Source organism: Typopeltis vanoorti, chromosome 2 (assembly GCF_054136105.1).
Source record: "Typopeltis vanoorti isolate ZY-2024b chromosome 2, IOZ_Tvanoo_1.0, whole genome shotgun sequence".
In the NCBI taxonomy this organism is placed as follows: domain Eukaryota; kingdom Metazoa; phylum Arthropoda; class Arachnida; order Uropygi; family Thelyphonidae; genus Typopeltis; species Typopeltis vanoorti.
Genome location: NC_143550.1, coordinates 67,964,894 through 67,991,600, shown reverse-complemented (window position 1 = coordinate 67,991,600; position 26,707 = coordinate 67,964,894). Strand labels below are relative to the sequence as shown.

The 26,707-nt window shown below is 35.0% G+C and overlaps 1 protein-coding gene across 2 annotated transcripts in view; it reads left to right on the top strand.

Moving 5' to 3' along the window:
• The window catches only part of LOC150109134 (deformed epidermal autoregulatory factor 1 homolog), a 118,730-nt gene that overhangs the window by 78,616 nt on the left and 13,407 nt on the right, over positions 1-26,707 (top strand). For both annotated transcript variants that reach the window (XM_090411721.1, XM_090411720.1), the window contains exon 7: positions 14,171-14,335. In XM_090411721.1, the coding sequence (XP_090267847.1) occupies positions 14,171-14,335 (165 nt within the window). The remainder of the gene's footprint in view (positions 1-14,170; positions 14,336-26,707) is intronic.

The window sequence follows — 26,707 nt, the reverse complement described above, 5'->3', positions numbered from 1 at the left end:
CATGTTAGAGTAAAACTTTACTTTAATATAAACCAAAATGAACACTCGACCTTTCGACCTTCATGTCAAGGTCATCATCTGGAGCATTACACATATATACAAAGAAACAAGCTGCACTACAATCTATTATACATGGTTTGCTAAAGTTACTGACCAACACCAGAGGTCAGGCCAATAATTGTTGTAAGGTTGGTCAGTAACTTTAGCAAACCACGTAGATTGTAGTGCAGCTTGTTGTTTTGTATATATGTGTATGCTCCAGATGATGACCTTGATATGAAGGTCGAAACGTCGAGTGTTCGTTTTGGTTTATATTAAACTAAAGTTTTACTCTAACATGGTAGTTAGTTGTCTCCATAATTTTCCATAATGTATTCTGATCACTGTGTAAGCATGAAAGAAAGGATAATCAATCATATTTGAGCATTTCTGGTTGAACATCACCCACTTGGCCACCTTTCTGCATGTCAAATGTCTGGCAGTTTTTGTGTTGTACTGAAATGCATTTATGACCTCATTTGATGTTTTCTACCACTATTCTGTTACAGATTATCTTGTATGATGATTTTTCAAAGTGATTACTCCAGTTATCTAGAATATAATAGTTTTTAGTTTTTATTTCACCATCATCATCTCAGTTCTTCTTTCTTCTATTTCTGCTTTTTTTTTTTTTTTTTTTTGATTCCCTATAGCTTTCAACAAAATTTTGTTATTTTAATGATGTTTATCTTCTGCTTATTTTCCAAGTTTTTGTCTTTTTATTGCTGAGTTTCAGCCAGATTTGTTACAGTTCTTCAGTTTAGCTAAAGAATCCCAAAAACCACTAGCATGTTTCAACATCTTGGTTGAAACATGCTAGTAATTGTTGAGTTATCTAGTCACTTCTACTTTTCTCTGATCACTGTTGTTGCATGAATAAATCAGTATATAGTTATTATTTACAAATATTTCACCTGTTCTTCTTCTCAGTAGCAGCATTATGATGACATGGTATTTTTGTAATTCCTCTTTAAGCTACCTATTTTCCATAAATTCTTCTTAATTTGAATTCCTTTCTTCAGTTTTCTTCGTAGTAGTGTTTCACAGTATAAAGAACACCAAGAAAGGAAAAAAGAAATTAATTTATTGAATATAATAATATTTTGCTGGTTTTCTACTGAGCATCTTCAGAGCACAAATTATAACTGTGAGAAGCACATGGGCACGTGTTCGTAGAGAATTTTAGCTCTCTTTTCCAATGCGCCCTTAATATGTGGGTTGGGAATAGTTTTGCTGTGATCCTGTGTGTTGGTTGCAGGAGGTATGGAGAGGAGGGAGATGCATGTACAGGGTGGGCTCATAAGTCATGAAGGGGTTTAAACATTTAATAACTTTTTTATTTATTAATTATTTTTTAAAATTTATTTTGTTATAATGAAATACAGAACTTTTATTAGTTATGAGTTATTCACATTTTAAACCCCTTTATGACTTATGGGCCACCCTGTAGTATTTTATCTATTTTATACAGGCTATAACCATTAGCTAAAAAGGTGTCACAACACCAAGCTCAGTTTAAAGAACTGTGTCATTTGAACAGATAACTAGCTTGGTAAAGTGTTTTGAGGATGCCACACTGTTGGGGTCGGCAGTGTGAAGTTGCTTATGTAAATACATTTCTGTATAGGTGGGTTTTCTGTAAATGGAAAAGGATAATGAGAATAATCATCTTTCTAGATACACTAATGATCATTAGTGTATCTAGAAAGGAGAGACAATTGTTACTTTCTTTTCTATTGTGAACTTTATTTTAGGATGCTGGCTGTTGAAATGTGCTAAAAATTAGGAATGTGCAGAATATTCGATTTTACTTTGGTATTCAGCCAATTCAGTGTGTTTTTTAGATATTTGGCTTAAGCCAATGCAGAAAGATTCCTGTTACATGCATCATAAACAAACCTAACCACACTCATTATCTTGCATAACTGTTCAAATTGAAGAGTTTTCATGGCTTATGAGTAAACTTATTCCTCTCCCCCCCCCCCCCCCCCATAGTAATTTCTCAGGAAACATTTTTCAGCACTAGCTACAAGTGCTTCCTTGAAAGGTTTTTTTCAGAAGTCAGAAATATTTATCAAGAAACTAGGTGTATGATACTCCAAAAAAGGATCTCTTGAAAAATTCATTTTCCTACATGATAATTTTTTGTGAAATTCATTTTGATTATTAAATTCATCATTATTCTTGATATTTTGCAATTTAAAATAAGTTCTGTTCACATTTTTGTTATTTGAAGAAGTATTCTGTTGTATTATTTTTTAAATACAATGTTCTCTATGAAATTAAATGATAGTTTTACTATATCAAAATGGAGAATATTATGGATATTCATCTATATTTTATAGCCAAATGTAGAAAGAATGTGAAGTTTTGAAAACTTGTTAGTGACATTACGAGAACAAGACCAGAATTGGAATTGCCTTAGCTTGCTAGTTAAACAACACAAACTCTGCCCACAATGAGTAAGTTTCACTAGCCTGAAAGGCTAGTGAAACTTACTCGTTGTGGGCAGATTTATTTGCTCAATTTGAAGTTAAATCAAACTTCAAATTGAGCAAATTAAAAAAAATTGAGGTAAGGTATGAGGGTTACCTCTCTGAAAACTCTGAGTGACCTACAAGATCAGAACTTTTCGATTTCTTTCTATATTTGGATATATAATATTATATAATATGTATGAATCCATAATATTTTCCATTTCAGTATCTTATTTATTTCAAATTTAAGCATCTCAGTTCTCTACTTAAAAAAAATTTGAGAATTATTATCTTTAGAGAAAACAAAATTTTATTTCTCTTTTTATCAAAGAACACCCAAAAATCTTCCTTTTGGCAAAATAAAATAAACAGAAATGGGAGATATTAAAGATGCAAGCTTATTTCATAGCTGAATGTATATACATATAGAAACTTGGAGTTGCATTAGCAACTCCAATGCCAAGGATTGGAATTGCATTAGCTTTCACTACTGAAGAAACTGTCCAAGTTTCTTAAGTAGTGCATGAAATATGAATTGATCTATTTATTTTATAATGCCAAAATGAATACATTTTAGGCTCTTGGATAAGCATTGACTTATCAAAGAACTGACTTAAGTTCTTTGATAATCAACTGCCGTTCACGTATGAAAAATACAATTTTCTGAAACACAATTGCTTCGGTATTGAATCAGGATTCTTGTAATTTTACGGTATCTGCCTGATCTCCGATAAGAGCCAACACTTTGAAATAGCTGTCAGTCAAGTGAAACCTCAAAAAGAACACAAAACGAAAGGTAAATATGTGGATGCCTTGACAGTGTGTATGCCTTTTTAGTAGTGCAAGCTAAGGCACTAAGGCAACTTCAGTGCTGAAGATTGTATTTTCATAAGCTCTCCGGTCAGTTCTCAAAACTTTCAAGGTTTATATATATATATATATATATATATATTAACTATTCATTATATATATATATATTCATATGAATAAATATATTCATGTATATATTAATATAATTTATTCATTTATTTTCATGTTTTCACATGATTAGGTGAAGTATTATTACACACATTTTTTAATCTTTCTTCATTCTACAATTTGGCCAGGCCAAAGCATGATTAAATTTTAAACACTGTGAATTAAATTTTATATACAAATGTTTTGAATGATAAAATATATTCATTAAAATTTGATAAAAAATTTAATGAGTGTATTTTATTTTCAAAACATTTGTTTATAAAATTTTCAGTAGGCTTCAGCCAAATTTCAAACTGAATATTCGGTGCTTTGGCGAAATCCTGCTTTGGTACATTCCTACTAAAAAAATGTATCAACATAGTGCAGCCAGCCCATTGGTTTGAGTATAGCTGTGTTGAATGCTTGGTTTTTTTGAAATGTTCCATGCAGAAGTAAGCTATTGGGGGGGGGGGGGTACTCGTAGCAGTCCCATCCAGCTGTTTATATATTTTTCCTTTCCATAAAAAGCAATCAGAATGAATGGTGAATTTGAATAATTCAGATATATTAGAGGGAAATGTTGCTTAATAAGGTAAAGGGTCTGTGCTAATGGCTAACAATGAATAATGTCAAGACTAACCATTGTGTCAGATCTATTGAAGTTAAATATTTTATCCAAGTTTTAAGTGCAGTGAATTTTTAATAAAAGAGGGTGAGGCGCCTGTGGGGAGAGGGAAATGATTTGGATAAATGTTTGGCCAGTTTGTAGGAAGAGCTATCTATTCTGTCAGCTATTTGATGATGGGAGTTAGTAGGTTTGTGAATTTTGTGACTCCATATATCCTGGGCGGTTTGACATGAAAAGGTTTAAGTTTTTGGTAATCTCTTTGACACATGATGTAACTTTTTCTTAATACTTTATATACTTTTTTTTTCCTTTTGAGATTTGGTAAGATCTCGGTCTGTGATCTGATAAGTAGCATCCTTAAGAGATTATTCATTTTTCTATTATAATCCATTGGTGTCCACATTAGCATTTCCTTTTTCATCTTTGCTTATAACAATTTTTTTTTTCCTGTATAACTTTTTAAGTGCTGATATTTCTTTAGGTGGAATATTATTCTTGGGAGGTTTGAATTTTGTCAGAATACTGGCCATATCAAGATGAATGTTATTAGCCAGTGTAGGTGAGAGATCATAGATACCACATTTCATGTAATACCAGTTTTGAAATTAATGATTAGCATGTAACGTGGTATCTATGACCTCTCACTCATCCATTAAATCTGCAGTTTGATGAGCCAGATGTAGTCTTGATTTGATACTACTAGATCAGTCAGTAAATGCATTTCTGAGCATCAGGACCACATCTGGGTTATCAAACAACACAAATTGGACCTGGCACATCATGGAATTGCAAATCTTATCCAGTGGGAAAACACAAACCTTTTTCACAGATCTATGTACAGATATGAAAGGCTATTCAAAGAGAGCACTGAAGCTTTATTTCATACCTTAATCATAATGATTGCATTACTATCCTAAAAGTTTGGAAAATTGTTATACTCCATTGTGTTAAACAGATTATATCATAATAATTAATTTAATTTATCGTTTCTTCTCAATAGTTTTAACTTAACAAATGCATAACTACTTGTTCAGAGGAACTCAAATTTGGCATGTGTGTGCTGTACTATTTTATTGTTCAAATTCCTTACTGTTGTTCTTCACTCTCACTGGTGTCTTACGATATGTATGATGAAATATTTGTAATATGAATATTATTTTTTACTGTGGCATATGTCTTCCCCTCGACACCGCAAGGTAAAAAGAGGGTAAAAGGAAGAAAAAGGAAAAAAAAGGAAGAAGAAACGATAAATTAAATTAATTATTATGATATAATCTGTTTAACACAATGGAGTATAACAATTTTCCAAACTTTTATATCATAATAATTAATTTAATTTATCGTTTCTTCTCAATAGTTTTAACTTAACAAATGCATAATTACTTGTTCAGAGGAACTCAAATTTGGCATGTGTGTGCTGTACTATTTTATTGTTCAAATTCCTTACTGTTGTTCTTCACTCTCACTGGTGTCTTACGATATGTATGATGAAATATTTGTAATATGAATATTATTTTTTACTGTGGCATATGTGTGAATGTTTAATTACAGAAACTCCACAGATCTCGCTATACAAGAAAAAACTTTAAATCCATTTCAAAATTTTAAAAGTATAATTTGAAAAGTGAATTGAAAAATGATAAAATAAAGTAAATAAACCAATTTGTACTGAGTAGTTTTGCTAGCATATAATAAAAACTACTCATATTTCTCTCATCTGCTGCACAGCAGTATCAAAATAGGGAGAAAAAATTCATAAACCATGATTATTATTTAAAAAAAAAAAATGTTATTTCCAGAAAAGTCCTTGATCATGCTTAACTACAAGGTAGCCATAACTGAACTTTTCCTATTCAGAGCCTAATCTAACAACTGGAATGTCACCAAGTTTGGTACGGAGACTAATCAAGAAGTGAGAAGGATTACATAAAAAAAAATTTCAGTTTGAAAAGTTGCTGATAGCAGGAATATGGTGCTGTTGTAACCCAGGAAGCTAAAAATGTGCATCAAGTAAAGGGAATTTTACTTTATGCACCATAAAGTAAAATATGCTGGCATCATAAGAGCTATAAAGTAAAGGGAAAGCTTCATAAATGCATTCCTATTGATAGTTGTGTTCAACATGTGGCTCACTTTACCTTATTGCATGTTACTTGTAAAGTTGTTTTACCTTAACGAGTGATGCATCAGCTACTCTTCATCTTCATAAGTTTAGAATTTGCTAGAGCTTGAGTAAAGGTCCTCTGTCAGCTGATGCAGTTAGATAGTTATTCAGAAGTTTGAAGAAACAGGATCTTTGGAAGTTTGACTTGGCAGAGAATGGAAACCAGTGATACCAGGGGTAATTGAAGTTACCACTGCAATTGTCACCAGATCACACAAAAATATTGTTGTAATTCTCGTGGAAAGGCTTAGACGTTGGTTATGCATTTTCACTATATTATTTCAGGAAATTACAACGTACTAGGATATACATTAAAATAAATTTTAATATATTTCTATATTTCAGCAACGTCACGCTGCCATTTTCAAGAACTTAGGTACAAGATACGTGCACGCAGGCACAGCAAAACAATAAATGAGCAAGAAGTATGAAGCTATTATTTCTCCTAAAGTCCTGATGGTGCCCTCTAGTGGGCAATGTTGGTATTCTTGGGCGATTGGGCTGAAGGTCTTCTGATGTAGGTTTCCCAAATTTGAGGAAGTCTCATGCAGCCAAATTTGTTGAGGTTTGGCTCGACATATACTTTTCTATATACTCATTTCTTAGGGCTGAAGCTGATTCTATGAAAAGCCTTTCATATCTGTATTTGCTACGGTGTATTATCCTGGCTTTTTTTTCCCACCGTATTCTATGGCAGGTATCCAGAGCATGGTCAGCAAGACCAGAGTGGCTGTATTGGTGAAACCGGATGTAGTCCTTGTGTTCTGAAATTCTGATATTTGCTGTCCTGCCTGTTTGGCCGAAGTAGGACAGCTTACAGCTGCAAGGGACCTGGTACACACCAGGTAGGTCTAGGGGGGGGGAGGTTGGTCTTTTGTTGAGCAGATAAGGAATGCCAATTTTTTATATGGTTTGTAACAAGAAGTTAAGTTATGTTTTTTTAAGATTTTTGTGATTTTTTTCTGAGGTGCCTTGGATATAGGGTATGGTGATGGATTTAGAGTAATCCTTGTTGTGAGGGGGGGGGGGGATTGTGGTTTACTGGTTTTAATATTTTTTTGGGGGGGGGTAGCCATTGGCTGAGAACATGTCGAGGATGTGGTTTAGTTCTGTGGTTCGGGCATTGCCATTCGAGCAGATAAGTTTAGCCCTGTTGTGTAGTGTCTTAATGACTCCATATTGTTGTGATGGAGGGTGGTGAGATTGTTGGTGAATGTATCTGCCTGTATGGGTGGGTTTTCTATATACTGAGAAAACCAAGGTTCCATCAGGCTGGTGGGTGACTAGTGTGTCTAAGAAAGGAATGCAGTTGTTTTTTTCCTCTTCCAGGGTGAATTTGATTCTGGGGTGTTGGTTGTTTAAGTGTGTTAAGGAGAGGAGTGCATCGGAGCCATGTGGCCAAATAGTGAATACATCATCTACATAGCGAAGCCATAGAAAAACAAGAAAATAATAATCACCAAAGCTGACAAAGGGAATGCCACAGTATTGCTGAACCAAAAAGATTACACAGGTAAGCTGAAATCTCTATTGTTAGATCGTGCCACTTACCTCCCTATCGAATACAATCCTACCAACTCACAAATTAGAAAACTCCACAGGCTCCTTAAGAAGGTCACTTCTTGGCCTGTGGAAATCACCAACAAACTAAAACCATATAACTCCATACCCCCCCCCCCCCCCCCCCCGTATTTATGGACTCCCAAAAATTCACAAGGAAAATGTGCCATTACGTCCCATAGTGGATGGCATTGATTCCCCCACATACAAACTAGCAAAACATTTGGCCAAAGCTCTCTCACACTATACTGGCAACACACCTTCATACATAAAAAACTCAGTCCACTTCAAAGCCAGCATAGAAAACCTTACACTCAAACACACTGACATAATGGTCAGTTTTGATGTCTTCTCCTTATTTACAAATGTCCCACTCAAAGAATCCTTAGAGCTAATCCAAGCTAAATTTCCTCCCGATATCACAGCCCTATTTCAGTTCACAATGAACTCAGGCTATTTTGTTTGGCAAGGAAAATTCTACAAACAAATAGAGGGGACAGCCATGGGTTCTCCACTCTCCCCACCCTTGGCCAACTTTTATATGGAGACTTTTGAAGAGCAAGCCTTGAACTCTGCCCCACAAAAACCAACCATTTGGCTTCGCTATGTAGATGATGTATTCGTTATTTGGCCACATGGCTCCAATGCACTCCTCTCCTTCTTAACACACTTAAACAACCAACACCCCAGAATCAAATTCACCCTGGAAGAGGAAAAAAACAACTGCATTCCTTTCTTAGACACACTAGTCACCTGTCAGCCTGATGGAACCTTGGTTTTCTCAGTATATAGAAAACCCACCCATACAGGCAGATACATTCACCAACAATCCCACCAGCCCCCCCTCACAACAATATGGAGTCATTAAGACACTACACAACAGGGCTAAACTTATCTTCGCTCAAATGACAATGCCCTAACCACAGAACTAAACCACATCCTCAACACGTTCTCAGCCAGTGGCTACCCCCCAAAAAAAATCCAAAAAATATTAAAACCAGTAACCCCCCCCCACAACAAGGATTACTCTAAATCCATCACCATACCCTATATCCGAGGCACCTCAGAAAAAATCACAAAAATCTTAAAAAAACATAACTTCTTGTTACAAACCATATAAAAAATTGGCATCCCTTATCTGCTCAACAGAAGACCAACCCCCCCCCCCCCCCAGACCTACCTGGCGTGTACCAGGTCCCTTGCAGCTGTAAGCTGTCCTACTTTGGCCAAACAGGCAGGACAGCAAATATCAGAATTTCAGAACACAAGGACTACATCCGGTTTCATCAATACAGCCACTCTGGTCTTGCTGACCATGCTCTGGATACCTGCCATAGAATACGGTGGAAAAAAGCCAGGATAATACACCATAGCAAATACAGATATGAAAGGCTTTTCATAGAATCAGCTTCAGCCCTAAGAAACGAGCCAAACCTCAACAAATTTGGCTGCATGAGACTTCCTCAAATTTGGGAAACCTACATCAGAAGACCTTCAGCCCAATCGCCCAAGAATACCAACATTGCCCACTAGAGGGCACCATCAGGACTTTAGGAGAAATAATAGCTTCATACTTCTTGCTCATTTATTGTTTTGCTGTGCCTGCGTGCACGTATCTTGTACCTAAGTTCTTGAAAATGGCAGCGTGACATTGCTGAAATATAGAAATATATTAAAATTTATTTTAATGTATATCCTAGTACGTTGTAATTTCCTGAAATAATATAGTGAAAATGTTGTAAGTAGCAGTGCCCATGGAGAAGTGTGACAGTTCGATATGCTTTATTCCATGGTATGGAGTTTTGTGCAGAAATATTACATTTTATCCATACAAGATCAGCTGTGTACAGCAGCTACTACATGATGATGATTATGATAAGCAGCTGACTGTTGCTCTGATGATTCTGGGCAGAGTGAAAGTCGATGCTTGGCTGGCTTTTGAAAATTCTGTGGGGAAACGAGACACATTTTTATCTGAATGGGACTGTAAATACCCAAAATTTGGACTTCTGTATCACCCCATGCATTCTAGGAATTCACAGTAGATTTTATAATAAGGCCATTATTTTTTGAGGACATCACTCCAGCAGGACAAGTAACTTGTTCCATTATCACATGGAAATATCATGATATGCTAACATTTTCATCATTCTGCAACTTTAGCAATGACTATGTCTGGATTGGTCAAAGCTATATAACTGGGAGGAGACTTCCATGTAGCCTTTTAAGGAATGTGGAAACTGACCAGGGCTTCTGACCTAATGTCCATTCGTCACCTTCTCATGGTGCACCCTGTTAGGTATCTACTTGAATACTGAACGATTGAGGATGGCCTGGCAATTTGGGATTTAGCCCACCAAATTGTATTGGTTTAAACCACAACATAAAATGATAGTACAACATGAAAGAATTTCATGCTGGCTCAGGCATCGCCCGGTTAAACAAGGTCCCTGTTGTTTTTGCCAGGGAACCAGGGTGAACATCAAAAAGTCAGCTACTGGAGCAAATCCTGAAACACATCATAACTAAACATCATCCGAGTTCAAGATCAGTACTATCAACATAAGAAGTATGAATGGCAAAGAAATGGAGAGCTAGCTGAGGAATTGGATAAGTACCAGATCAAAATAATAGAGGTGACTGAAACAAAAAAAAAGAAAAAAAAGACAATATCTGGTGAGATTTTTGTGAGCAATAAATACTAAATATTATATTCAGGCAATGACAATAAGGGACAAGGTGTAGCTATAGTATAGAACACAAAATATGAAGCTAATTTTCTTGAATGGCAAACAATATCAAGTAGAGTGATGTGGGCAAATATCAGAATGGAGAACTGGACAGTGAGACTTATTTGTGCCTATGGTCCCACAAAAGGTTCTACTAAGGTTGAAGTGGAGGAATTTAGAGAAAGCAACTGACACAATGAAAAAGGAAAAGTTGATCCTTGTAGGGAATCTAAATAGCACAGTAAGAAATGATTGTCAGACATACAGAAATATTTTTGGACAATTTGGAGCAAAGCTAATAATAATAATGGCAAATACCTGTTAGATTTCTGCTCAGGACATGGAGTTTATTACTAACACAATGTTCCAACATAAAAATGTGCACAGCATGAATGGCTGTTGTTGATAGTGATGTTTTCTCCCTGGTGCAGGACACCAGAGTGTACAGAGGATTTGAAATTGGAAGTGATCACCATTTAGTATTGAGCAGAATAAAATTGAATTTCATATTGAAAAGAATAACATGTAAGAAAGTTTTAAAGCAAATAAAAGTTGAGCAGCTCTCAGATGTGAACTGTAGACTAACATACACAAAGATTATTGAAGAAAAAATGAAAGAGTTTGAGAACAGAAACGAAACCTTGGAGGTTCAATGGCAAATCCTGAAGAAAATATTGATTGATTCAGCCAGAGAGGCATGTTGCGAGGTTGTCTGCAAGGATAGAAAAATCAGAACTCCATGGTGGGCACAGGATGTTAAAGAGGCAGTGAAGGAAAAGAAGAAAGCATATCAAAAGTTCCTGGCAAATAGTCAGCTTGTGCTCTTAGAGAATACATAGACAAATGTAAGAAAGCTAAACATTGTGTAAAACTAGCTAAACAAAAGTCATGGGGAGACTTTGGTAAGAACATAGAAAATAAATATCAAGAGGGTGGCAAGATATTCTGGAGGTTGTTGAAAAAGCTCAGAAATGGAGGAAAGAGAATGCTGTAAAAGGAATTAGAGATGAAAAAGGTGACATGAAAACTGGAGAAAAAGATATCCTTGAAGTATGGAGTAATTACTTCAAAAAATTGCTAAATAAAACAATCAGTAACAGCACAGTGGTAAAAAAACCTTCAACAGGCATGCAATCAAGAATATATATCCATACTTGAAGTAGAAAAAGTCATCAAAAGCCTGAAATGTGGAAAGGCAGCAGGAGTATATGATGTTCAACCAGAAATGCTGAAGTATGGTGGAATAAAAGTCATACAGTGGCTGCACTGCATAGTTCAGAAAGCCTGGATGGAGGGACAAATTCCAGATGATTGGAGTAGAGCTCTCATAGTACCCATATATAAAAAGGGAAATAAAACTGAATGTGATAATTACAGAGGTATTTCCCTAGTGAGTGTTCCTGGTAAGATATATGCAAGTATACTTGAGAAACGTTTAAGAAGGATTGTGGACGGGAAGCGTGGTGAAGAACAAGCTGGATTCATGCCAAATAGAGACTGTCAGGATCATATTTTCACTTTATGACAAATAGTTGAGAAATCATGGGAATATAACAAAGATCTGTATTTAAGTTATGTCGATTTGGAAAAGGCACATGACAAGGTGCCAAGAGAGAAGCTATTCAATACGCTACAGTTATATGGTGTCAAAGGGGCATTATATCAAAGCAATACTTAGTCTTTATTTGAGTTGTAAGTCAGCAGTTAGAATTGAAGGAAGTACAGGAAGATGGTTTAATGTTAAATCTAGTATCAGACAAGGATGTACATCATCGCCTCTGTTATTCATTATCTATATGGATCACATTATGAAGGAAAGTGGTATTAAACCTGATATCAAAATTGGAGATGTTAATCTTAGCTCTTTATTTTATGCATATGATGTTATACTTCTAAATAAATCTGTACAAGTCTGCAAGATTCTCTGACTAAATTGAATAACTGTTGTAATAGATATGGTATGATGGCCAGCAATAACAAGAGAAAGATGATGAAAATAGGCAGAAGCATTGAAAATATCAATTGCATTGTGAATGGATAATCTATAGAACAATCCTTAAAACATTTTGGCTACTTAGACATAAGTTTTAGTGAAGATGGTAAATTAAACATGGAAATAGACAAAAGAATCAACAAAGTTGGTATGGCAGGAAGTCAACTGAATAAATTTATATGGAATAAGAGAGAAATTAGTCAAAACACTAAATTAGCTGCATACAAGACGGTGTTCAAGCCAATTTTAACTTATGGATCTGATAGCTGGGTTAGAAATAAAACACTTGACCAAAGACTAGAGACTGCAGATATGAGAGTCCTAAGAAAGATTATGGGGTGTGAACAGAAATGGCATCAATGGCAATATCATATTAAAAACAAGGATATTAGAAAAGAACTTGACATTGTTAGCATCCAGGACTGTGTTGGTAGAGCTAATCTCAAGGGCTCAAAGGCATCCAGGACTGTGTTGGTAGAGCTAATCTCAAGTGGTATGGTCACTTAAACAGAAGGGGAGAGGAAAGATTAGCAAAACAATTGTTCTGTGCCAGGTTGGCAGGAAAAACCAAGATATAGGTGGATTGATACAGTAAAAATTGCCTTAGAAGATAGAAATATAAGATTTGATGATGTTGGAGTCTTGGCTGGTAACATATTGATTTGGAGGAAAATTGTAGATAGGAAGTTAGTGGTGATGTAAATTTTTCATGTCGTACTATCATATCCTTGTACACCCCTTGAGGATAGATGTCAGGAATTTGATGATGTCTTGATGAGACCATTTTTATGTAAGATGGAGCTCCCCCACATTGCATGACTTGTATAGCAGCTTCTACAGCATCACTTCACAGAAAAAAGAGTGATTAGTCATTTCTTTTCAGTTGCATGGCTGCCTTGCTCCACCTGATATTATTCCATGAGATTTTTTGGTTGTGGGTTACCTGAGGGCCAACAACCATCATGGCAGTGTGTTGAACTTAGCACCCTTAAAGAACAGTGTATCATGGACTGTGAACATTCCTTCAGACACATTACATTCTGCTGTTGAGAATGCTATGTACAGGATGCAATTTCTGGATTTTCGTGGAATCCTTCTTTCCATGTCTTGATTAGTCTCCCTACCAAATTTGGCGACATTCTAGTTGTTAGATTGAGTTACATAAGGCTTTGAATAGGGGAAGTTTAATTATGGCCACCTGTACATTAGTCATTAACTTTAATTATTATTATGATGAAAGATCTTTGTTGTAAGATGGAGCAAATTCCAAATACATGCCTTTATTGCATTTTGAATTTAAGATTTTTCCATTTCATCATAAGTCACTACTTATAATAATAAAATGAAGAGCTGGGGAAAACTTGTACAGTGACTTTCACTGTAATGAGACTTATAAGAACCATAGCATTGGTATGTTGTATTGCTGTAGTGAAATTGTGCTTTGGGTAAGGATTGTTCATTAATTTTTACAATCAGGAAAGTTTGTTGTTGTTTGCTGTAGCAAGGGTCAGCTGTATTAACAGCCATTGACAAAATTTTTATCAATGATTTTTATCAAAATTATGTATTTTAAGCAATCAATACTGAAATGCTGAAGGAGTATTTTCGATTCTGTTCTTGTAGGCACTTAATACATCACGCATTGAAGCACAGATGAACCTTTCTAGGGCGATCCTGGAAGCCAAGACTGAAAAAGATATTGCTATCCAACAAGCTCATCAGCAAGCCCAGATGGAATTGCAGGAAAAGTTTGAGGCCATGGCAGCAGATAGAGAGGATGGTGTGAAGGTTATAAGAATTCATTTCAGCTTTTAAGACAAATACCATAAATAATTTAAAATTGTTATTATATGTATCACATATTATTATTAACACTAGACCTCCATGGAGTAAAAAGACTCCTCATCATGGGAGGTACATGCTGTTACACACAAAACTTGTCAAACTGTTCTTTGAACTTAATGTATTGGCATTCACCACACTGTCAGGCAATGCATTCCACTAACCAACAATCTATGCAAAGAACCTGCTCCTTTGCCCTTGCTCACATTCTTCTCATACAGTTTCCAGGAATGGCACCTTGTTCTATCTCCCATTTTCATTCTATGAAAAATTTCTTCTGCATTAACCTGGTAACAATCCCTTACCTCTCTCCTCCTATTCATGAGGTTTGCAAATTGCATTTCCTTAATCTGTTTTCATAACTCACATTCCAAACACTAGTTACCACCTTAGTCACTCTTCTCTGGACACTTTCTAATATATCCTCATCACCATGAAAATTAGATGACCAAATCTGCACAATAACCCATGTGAGTCCTGATCAGGGCGTTACACATTGGAGTCATCATTGTGTAACGTGAAGAAATACTTTTTGTTTCTGCACTTTAAGATCCTCCACATCATTGCCGTAATTTGATGCGATGACTTCACATCTTATGCAGTTTGACCCATAGACTTCGGTTCCTTGTCCATCACCACTCCCAGATCTCTTGTCTACTCAACATCTTTCAAAGTTTCCTCGCCAAGTGTATACTTTGCATCCAATTGTGCCTACCAAATGTCAGAACCTTACACTTTACAACATTGAACTAGTAGTTCCACTCATTTGCCCACTCATACAATCTATTAAAGTCCTCCTGTACAGTTACAACATGTGCTTGGTTCCTCATCATTCTCCCTAGTTTTGCATCATCTGCAAACGGCTGTATATCACAAGTTAAACCTATCCCAATATCATTAACATAAAGTTAAATAAGGGACAGTGTATTCCCCATACACAACTTGCTGTTACCTAACTGACAGCCAGTCACCTATTCAACTCGCTTATCTAGCATCAAATCCCATCTGTCCCAATTTAGTTACCAACTTCTGTGTGGCAGAAATCCTTCAAAATCTAAGTATGCTACTTTGTATGCATCTCCCTTATCCAATACATCCATCACTTTGTTGTAGTACATTAGTGAGTTAGTAAAACATATCCTCCTTTTAATAAATCCATGCTGACAATCATAGAGAATATTCTTTTTTTATCTTCTTCTATTATCAATCCACTTCTGTATTCTACCTCCTACCAACACCTTAACCACAACTCCAGATATACAGATCAGCTTATAATTAGTAGACATAGCTTTATCACCACCTTTGTGAAGTGAAACAATTTTACCTTCCATCAATTCCTTTGAGACTTATGCTTTTGCAAGACTTATTGAACAGGTAGACATGGGGGTGATATATTATCAAAGCCTATTACCATCAAGCTTACTTAACTCCTCATATACTAAGTCCTTTCCATTTTCTCTACACTTTAGCTTCTCATGATTTCGCACTGATGAGGATGAAACATCTTGATGAATTGCTCACTGAATGCCCCCCCCTGCTGCAGTTATCAGTCTACCATTTTCATCCATTAATACCATCATTCTTCTTTCTATTTGCCATATATCGGAAAAAACCCTTAGGATTTTTCTTGCCTGATTTGCCAATTTCTGCTCATACTGCTCTTTTGCTGTCCTTACCAACTGGGTCACCTTCCTGGTCTGCTCTGTATACTCTTCACACAACTGATTACCATATATTCTTCATCTTGTGCTGCTTCCATAATGCCGCTGCCTTCCAGATTTCATGCTTAATCCCGTAATTCATGTATTTGACACCTACTTTATTTAGACTTTTTGAAATATATATTCACATCGATGCCGTTAAATATCTCTTTTTTTTCAGTGCCCAGCAGCATTTATCTCCTTCCTGCTTAACTTCTCATTCCATGTGGTAGCTCCATGCTGTCTTCAAAGCTTTTTCATAATCACTGGCCTTATAGTCCCACATGTATCCTTTCCTCTCAGAAGTTTTCATATGTGAAAATGAACACCAGTGAAAGTGATCACTTCATGATCACTTTCACCAACTGGAGGAAAATGTAACACTCACAATCACATTTTATGATGAAATGATCAGATTAAGACTCTTGATCCTTACATGCCCTTCTTTACATTCTACCAAAATAATTGTCTTTCAAGAACTCGAGAAATTAATTTTCTTTATTTTGAAATGTTATCTCTTCATTCCAGTCTATATTAGCATAATTAACACCACCCATAATAATCATCCTTCCCTTGTTCATTAACCCAAGTTGATTATACATTTCTTCATCACCAGTCTCCATATTCCCTCACCTATAGTAACATTCAACTAAATATCTTTTCCTGTCAACCTCCACCTTGCACCATACTGTTTCAAAACCATCTCCACTATTTTCCTCTTGCATGTCTGCCTTATGTGGACATAATTTCCCTGTTGTCATCAATAGCACCCCCCCCTTTCTTGTCTTTTTTATCCTCATTAAAAACATCATACTGTCCATTTCTGTTCCTGTCAGGATGTCATCCTCATCCAACTATGTTTTACTTATTCCAACAATTTTTTGGGGAATAAACTTAGGCAGTGAAACAACTTCATGTCCCTTATTTTCTGATGCTCTTGGCATTTGTAAATAAACATAGCAGTTCACTTTTTGGTATATAACCAGTCTTACCCATGCCACTTGTTGGTTGTGATTTTTCCCTACCACACCTTTCCCATGTTTTGGAATTATTTCAGCATTGCAGTGAAATGCTTTCCACATATAATAAGTTCAGTATAACAGCTTGTTACTATTCCAGATGTGTTGCATGTCAGTTTCAGTCGCTATCAATAAAGGATGCCATATTCACTTCATAATTTCAGTAAAAAAAAAAAAAAAGCTTGATGCAACATTTGGCTCTTAGCAGTTGCAAACTAAAAATTACTGCAAGAATAGTTTCTTATAGTGGGTAGTTTTCTATAGTGAATTTCTTTTAGAAAATGGCAATATGTGTGCAAGTCTTCAGTCAGGACTTTTTGGAGGTTTGTAAACAGTGTTTGCAGTAGTAAGAGGCACTTATTTGTTCATTTATGACTATTGGTTAAATAATAGAGAACAGTGAAGCTATTAACAGATGGGCTGAGTAAAAAAAAGAAAAAAAATTCTGTTTTGTTTCCTATGTGTTTAGTTAGTAGAAGTGTTCTCTAGTTGTAGTCACCTATTCATTTGTCAAACTGGAATTCAAAACTCGATTTGCTATATGTGATTTTCCTTCTTCTGTTGGGAAAATGACTAGAGAATTTTCTTATGAATTCCATTCAGCTTGAGTTCTTTCTCTGTAGCTGTATAAAAATATAATTTGTTATAATCATCCACCTAGATTTGATAATAGAGGAATTATTTAACAGTTAAATAATTAAACTGTGTCACTTGTTAATAATTCAAGTTGCATAATAATATATTTGATGGAAAACTAAGTAAATTTCAGAAAACCTCTGGAACAATTAATTAAAAGGATATTGAATAAAAGAAACAAGTTGAGAAACCCAGCTTAAATTTTATAATAGCCTGCTCCCAATCTCTCATATGGTTCAGAAACATGGACTATTACAAAGAACAAAGTAAAATATAGGCAGCAGAAATTAATTTTTAAGAACAATTACAGGATGTACAAAATTAGATCTTATTTTAAAAAAATGAAGAGATTAGGAGAAGGTTGAAGTTTAAATGAAAAGATCAAGGAGTATAGAAGAATCTACATGAGATAATAAGATGTTGACCACCAAAAGAAATGGAATGGATATAGACTGAAGGAAAATAGAGGGGGAACAAAGAAAGACCATTTGCAAGATGAAAAGGCTAGTGAAGCTGAAACAAGAATATGCATAATGAGAAGTAGTAGTATGATGGTAAAATTAGAAACTAGAGAATCTGTGAAAGTCTTCATTTGTTGCTTTTATAATTCATGTGTGAATAAAAAAAAGACTAAGCAGTGAACTGGGATGTATTCTGTTGGGAGGGCATCAACATTATCATGCAACAAAGCATGATAAAACTCCCCCATGGTTGAGAAATATTGGTAATAATTAGAAACGGAGTAAGATGAGTTAACAGAATAAGTTATTTTCATGAGGAAAGATGATAACAAGGTAATTACATCTGCATGTGGGAAATGCTTCTTGTTGGTTCAGTTCAACTGGAATGGAAAACAAAGTAGGTTTGTTTGATATTCAATTTTTGGCAATGTCAAAAATTGAATACCAGTTGCATTATGGTTACGCATTTTAAGTCACCTGTCTGCAGTCTGTTATTTGCTCAGTATTGCTTACAGAGTTTTCAGACATTCATCATGCTTGTCTTATATTCTCCCAGTATCAACCCCCCCCCCACCAAAAAAAAAAAAAAAAAAACACCTTATTGAAACCAAACTACAAGGACAGTAGGTAACAAAACTGTGAGAACCAGATTTATTGTTGAGTTATATAATAAACTAAACCTCTACCTGTTTTGTCTATTAACTAACAGTTTTGTCAAGGAGATATACATACTACAGGATATACAACAAAATCTGAACATTTCCAATGATATTGTTATGTAAATTAGTCATGTCATTTGACATATTGGGTATGAAACAGTCATTGTTATGCAAGGTCTTTAGATGTTATTAGCAATAGATCTCGAATAGGTTACATAAACATGTATAAGAACTTTCACTTGTCACGAAGTCCTAGTTCTTCCAGTTTAAGATGACATGCAGTTGTATCACTTCAGAGGATTTCTTAAGCAGCCTTAAAAGCAGATTCTCTTCCATATAAAGCATTGGGATAGAGAATCATTCCATTTCATGATGTTCTGAGAAAACGTGCAGTGAAGTCACTTTTATCTTTCCTTTTATGATAAACATCACTCATGGATGTTTTTTACTGTTTAGAAATATACCCTAAATGACCTGGATTTTATTGGTTTTCTCACACTAAAACTAAGTTTATTCTAGAACAGGCCTGCACAACATACGGCCCGCAATGCTATTTATTTTGGCCCGTCTGCCTGATTGAAATTATTTAATCATATGGGGGAATAGGAAATTAGAGGATTTTTTCCTAGCGTTGAATTAAATTTTTACTGAGACTTTGCATGTTTACGTTCATGCGATTAATGTCACAATCATGTTTCTTTCAACTCGACAATAAATTGCATTTTGCATTTGGAGTTATTCCCATTGTCGTATGTAATAACAAATTATTACAATTGCTTCAAGGTTTTATTACCGCTAGTGTCGCTCTGGGGAAATTCAAAGTTACATCTCATGATAACAACTTCATGGCAGTGTAGTAGTTTGTTGTAGTTGGAGCAATACATTACATAACTGTCATCATAAACTGCATTATTGCGATTTTTTCATCATTAGTTTTTTGTAATTAATATTGTCAATCTCAACACAAGGAGCTTAAGTAAAAAGCGCAAAATAGATTTTGAACATTGAGCATTTAACCCTGAGTGGACAAACAAATTTTTTTTATGTTGTTTATGGACAAAGTAGTGTGCATTGTTTTCCGGGAATCTATCGCTGTGCCGAAAGAGTACAATCTGAGACGTCATTTTGAATCGAAACATCCTAACCTTGGCAAGTTGGATGCAAGTGAAAAGCAAATAAAAGCAGCAAAGTTATTGAAAGTCCTTAGCGGTGAGCAATAAGCCTTTAAAAAAGTGACATCTGCAAATGAAGTTGCCACAAAGTTAATCTTAAAAATATCACAAGAAATAGTTTGTGCTGGCAAATCATTTATTGAGGGAGAGTTGATAAAAAAAAGTCTGATATTTGCTGTTTCCGAATTGTGTCCTGATAAGAAAAATAATTTTGAAAATATCAGTTTGTCCCATATGACTGTTCAGCACAGGGTGACTGATATTGCCGAAGATCTTAAAGATAACCTGCAAAAATCAGCTAGTAAATTTGTCTATTATTCGCATACTATGGATGAAAGCACTGCCATGAAAGATACTGCACAGTGTTTAATATATGAAAGAGGCGTTAATAAGAATTTTGAGGTGATAGAGGAGCTTGCTGTTTTGTGTTCAATGAAAGGAAGAACAACAGGTCACAGAAAATGTAAAGATGTGTGTGTGTAACCGAAAAACTCTCCTTAAATTTCAAGAATTTAGAAGTTTGCACAGATGGTGCCCCATCTATGCATGGAAAAAATGTTGGTGCTGTAACATTTATTGAACAGTATGCAGGTAAACCATTGACAAAATTTCACTGCCTAATTCATCAGCAGGTGTTATGTTCGAAGGTTTTGCAGTTTGATCACGTGATTAAAGTAGTATTTGCTCTGGTCAACTATATTCGAGCTCGGGATTTGAAACACACAATGTTTGAGGCGTTTCTAGAAGAAAATGATGCCGAGCACAGGGATCTACCATACCACTCTGATGTAAGTTGGTTGAGCGACGGTAAAGTTTTGTCATGCTTTGTTGCTCTGAAAAATGAACTAGTTGAATTTTTGGAATCTCAAGAAGATATGAAAAAAATTTCCAGAAATAATGGATGAAGAATGGAATCAAGATAATTTTCTTGTGTGACATTTTGGGTCACTTGAATGACCTTAACTTACAGCTTCAAGGAAAAAATAAGTTTGTTTTTCAGTTAATGTCTCTTATAAAGGCATTCAAAATGAAATTAAGTTTGATTGAAAATCAACTTGCTAAGGGGGGGATATGTCACATTTCTTAACTTGTCGACAGAATATTCCATCAGAATATCATTCAATGGTCAGTGGAAAATATAAGAAGCACATATCATTTCTAAGTGAGGAGTTTCAGAAAAGAATTCCATTGAGTAATGAAGACGAAGTCTGCATAAAAGTGATTGAGGATCCATTTTCTGTCGAAGCAGGAAATCTACCTGTCGAACTCCAGGTGGAAGTTTTTGATCTCCAGTGTTCTGAAAACTATTGAGTCAAGCATAGGGAGAGTACTTTACAAGAACTTTATTCTATTCTGGATTAGGATAAATTTAAAAGTTTGTTGGATACTGCCTACCAGGTATTTTGTATGGGAGCATATACTTGTGAACAAACATTTTTGGTCATGAACTTGAACAAAACCAAACAGCTTTCATCTTTAAGTGATACCAATTTAGAGGCCATATTAAGAACGGCTGCTTCAAACATGACACCAAACTTTGATAAAATAATGGCAACAAAGAAATGCAATGTGACATTCAGTCACTTATATTTCACTGAGAATAAGTGTGATATTCTCAGTGAAATTATTAGGAAACTTTCTGTTTATGTTTAAGTGGTTTTTACTAAGAAATTTTGCAGCTATATCTGTTTGTAAATAATTTTGATTATAACTTTAACCGTAACTCTCTAAAAATGTAAATATGCATATTAATTAGTATTTACTGTAGACCTACTAACAAATTTACTTAAGTTTAGCCAGTGGACTAGTCTAAGATTCAAAGTCCGAAGTGATCTGGCCCTTGGTCAGGTGGTCCAAGTTGGGTTTGGCCCTCAAAGACAATCAACTTGTGCAGGCCTGTTCTAGAAAGCGAATTAAAGAAATGTATTAAAAAAAAAAAAATAAAAATAAAAATATTTTATACATTTTTTATACAATATAAAAATTATACATTTTTATACAATAGCCATCCTATTTTTTGTTTTATTTTTTAGAAGATATTTCCATGCCACTTACTATCATCATCTTAAAAGTATTTTGTCACAACTTTAAAGAATTGCGCTGCAAAAACAATTAAAGATGATGATGGGTGGGGGGGAGGAGAAAAATGCCTGCTTACCTCTGCTTGAATGGAGCTGACTTGCTGTGGTGTATTGATTACATTTTGCTGTTATAACCAAAAATCTGTCTTCGTGCTTCATGTTAGAGCGAGGGCAACCTCTAAGTAAACGTCTGGAACACATTCCATTGGTTTGAAACTGCTCAGAGCATACAATGCTATGTGAGATTCCCAACTTTCCGGCAATATCAGTAAATCTGTAGTCTTCTTCAATCTTGTCAATAATTCTTCCCACACGAAATCATCTAGATGATGTCTTTCCGACATTAAGACTATTAAGACATCCAAGTTTGCAACTTTATTCCTTCATGAAAAGAACTTCCTTCAAACATGATTTGCTTTTATCCTGTTGAATGCTCCCACATGATCCCTTTGCACCTGATTCGAAAATTTGATTGTTAACTGGCTTTTATTTGAAATCGTGTTTATATATTCCTTACCTTATATTGGCTGAGTTTTTAAGGTATATAGCAATTTCTAAAACAAGTCGTTATTAGGACTATTTTTATACCTGTTCACATGTTACCTACAGAATTTTCTATATTTGCAACAAACAGCTTTTCTTGTGAAGAATATCTTGTTATACAAGATTCCATGAACTTACACGAGCCTACATCAGACAGTCTGAAAGAAGTTTTGAAATTCATTAAAACAACAAAACAGAGTAATGTTGAATATAAAAGGAAAGATAAATGTGATAAATGTCACTTTCAGTGCCACCAAAACACGATCGTGCCTTTTCTCTCACAAAAGGAATCTCAGCTCACTTAGCTGAGACTTATCTTCTGTAATACAGAAATCATGAGATGGGTCAGATCTCTCTCTCTGCTTGGACTAACATTTACCTCCACCATCTCCTGGCATAAACACTAGCCATTCTCTTTTGCTCAAGGTGCTATTTTTCACCCACCAGCTACTAACTCCATACAAATCCCAAATCAACTCATCCTTAATGTACTGCTGACATACTTTTAGTAGAGCATCTATAACCTCCCTAAAATTCTCAATACTGTCCAGAGGAGATTAGTTTGGCTCATAGATAAGAGGGTGAAGTTAGTCTTATGGACTGGCTTCATCCTCTGTGTTTATTCTACAGGCACTTCCATGATCACTGCTCCACTTTCTGTTGAACCTGTTAAAATGAGTGGCAGCTGCCTAGTATCCCTTTTTCAGTACAACTGCTAACACACTGAACCTGCTTATCCTCCTCTTCTTTTATTCCACTTACCTCTGTCCTCTGGAACAGCCTTCCTTATGAAGTATTACCAAACAACTACAACTTGCATCTCTTCAAGAAAAATTATTAATAAACTTCTTTTTCAGTTCACACCTGTAACTATACACAGTACTGATGTGCTTATAAGTTCTCTCATATATAGGAGTATATAAAAAAAAAAAAAAAATTAAGAGAATTTCAATAGGTGGTTGGAATCTTTAAATTTGTACGAGGTACAGATAATTATATTTTCAGTCTGTATTAATCAAATATGAACTATTCATGTATGACACAAATGGCATGTCAAACGAAAAGAACAGGCATGAATACAAATAGACATGTTCGAATAAATACCCAGTTTACTTTTTTGATAGTATGGGGTGGTGAAATAAATTGCTATCATAGGAAATGAATTTTATGTCATCCTATAAACTCTAGTTCACATTTCAAAGAGTTTTGCCTTAAAAAAAGTTTGTGATTTTGAATAAATATTATAATGAATAAATCTCCCCAAGCCACTGCAATGTACAGGCACATGCAAAATAAAGTAAGTTTTATTGTAGCTAGCAATGCAGTAAAATACAGGAAAACCTCGCTTAGCGTGAATTCGATATGCGCGATAATCAGTTAACGCAAGTGAGTGAAATTATACTACTTCTCACTTTAAGCAAATGATTAATCAGTTGATGCACTTTTTTACGTTACGCGAAATTTTTTGTTGCCAATCTGCAGCGGCAGCACTTTTCAGTGTATCAGCCAGTGGGTAGTGCAGCAAGCAGTGGCCCATGACACTTGGCAGTTGACTCAAAGCTATCATCGCAAGTGCAATCTCTGTTCTCTTGCTCAATTATTTTTCCTTCATTCTGTTTTAATTTAGTTACCAATAAAGCTTTATATATATTCAACCCCTGATATGGAAAAGAGAAAGACTGATAAAAAAAAGCTGCAGTAATAAAGGAACTGTGTGGCATAAGGTCTTACCTCACTGTGCAAATGATTGCATTGGTTTTAATAACCCAGCTGAAAACATTATTAAAGAAATCAATACAATTTGAAAAGAACTTGGATTTAATGAACTGGATAATGAAGATGTGAGACTTGCTCGATTCCCATTCAGAACAGTTAAGCGAGAATGATCTTCAGCTAGAAGAACAGCATGGATATGAAGAAGATAAGGAGTGCAAACAAGAAGAGAATGTTACTACTAAGAAGCTAACTGCAATAGAACTTAAGCTAGTTTTTAATCACATTGAGCATGATAAAGAAATTTTGTTTGATGCTGATCCTGATCTGGAACGAAGCCTCAAAGTCTGCTGAAATCTTGATAAGGGGATCACCAGCTATCGCAAATTGCATGATGAGATAAAAAAAGTCAAGCACTATTCAAACATCTTTACTTAATTTTGTTTGTGAAACAGCAACTCAAATGTTTAGATGCTAAATAAAAATTTAAGCAATTGATTTTTATTAACTTTGATGATTTTCTCCTCTAATGTGTATAGATTATACATACTTTTTTTTTCAAATTTATGCTAACTGATGGATGATTTATAATTATTCCTATTGTTTATTGTATTCGCTTAATGCGATTTCGCTTAGCACACATTAATTGATGGATTAATTAATCACGGTAAGCGAGGTTTTCCTGTTTCCTAAAAGCTTATTTTAAATTAATGGATAAAGAAATTGTTTTCTAAGAATTTTTATTGACCTCACATCTGTTCCTTTTCTTTAATCCAAAGAAAGAAAAGACTTTAGTTTGCAGAGGTTCCAAGAAAAGCTTTGCTAATCCTAAAAGATTAGCAATGCTTATCTTGTTTTTGGACATCACCCGAGGTGAAATGGTTGAGATAAAGAATTGTGAATCTTGAGACTGAAATATATAAAAAAATTATAGCACAGGATTTTGAATTTTTTTTCATAAATGATAAAAAGTATCTGATTATTTTATAAATGGAACGACTGTGGTTATTTTTGTGTAATCTTATTATTGCACAGGCACCTCCATGGAGTCCTAAGATTCATCATAGGAGAACCAAACTCTCAAACACAATATCTGTTGTATCTTTACTTGAAGCCATTAACAGAAAGCATTCACAACTGACTCTGGCAACACATTTCACTTATTTACCACTCTCCAAGTGAAAAATGTAGCAGAACTCTTTGTTCTACTCGCTCTAGCCAAGTGCTGAAATATTCTGTATCAAGACTATAAAATCCTTTAAGTAACTTAAATTTTTCTATCAATTCCCCCCCCTTTTTTTTTTTTGCTTGTCAGCCAACTTTTATTATTTTAGTATTACACAGATAACTCACCATCTTGGTCGCTTCCTCTGGATCCTCTCTACTACTTCCTCATCCCCCAAAAAATCAGATGTGGATGTATCAAAGTATTATAAAGAGGAATAACTTCCTTGTCTCTACTTGTTAGTGTGTTCTTCAATAGCCAAGTAATCATATGAGCTACTTTGGTAACTTTAGCAATATGTCCTCTAAATGTCAACTCTCTATACACTACTCCTGGAGTATAGTTCCATTAATGTGTACACAACTTGTAATCTATTTATCCCAAAATGCATAACTTGACATTTCTCTACATTAAACTGACATCCATTATCTTTTGGCCATACTGACAGCCTATTTAAAGCATTCAGCAAGCTCTCCACATTGGCCTTGATTAACTATTATTCTATCCAATTTTGCAAAATCAGCAAACAACTGAATGTTTCCCTTCATATTACTTCTTATATCATTTATGTGCAAATTAAACAGCAATGGCCCTAGCACAGAACCTTGCAGTATGCTACTAGTCATCTGCATTCTCCTGGATTCTGTTCCTCCACATACCACTTTTGGTATCTATCCATCAAGCACCTCCGTGTCCATATAACCAGTGGCATATCTATCCACATTTGTTCTAATTTGTGTAACAGAGTTCCATGTGGTATTCTGTCAAATGCTTTTGCAAAATCCAGCAGAATCATCATGCAGCCATTTCTTTTATTCAACTCAGCTGTTTCTCTATTATAAAAAGTTAGTAAATTACTAAGGCATGACCAACCCTTCACAAAGCATGTTGTCCTTCATACGGTATCATATTTTTATCCACCCATTCTTGAATTCTCTTTTTGACCAATTATTCCAATGCTTTTACTACCACACCTGAAATACTGATTGGTCTATAATTTGCTACTGCAGTCTTAGAACCTCCTTATGCAAGGGAATTATTGTGCCCTCTTTCCACTCCCTTGGAACTCTGCCAGAGCTGAGACATAAATTAAAGAACCTAGTCAGAAG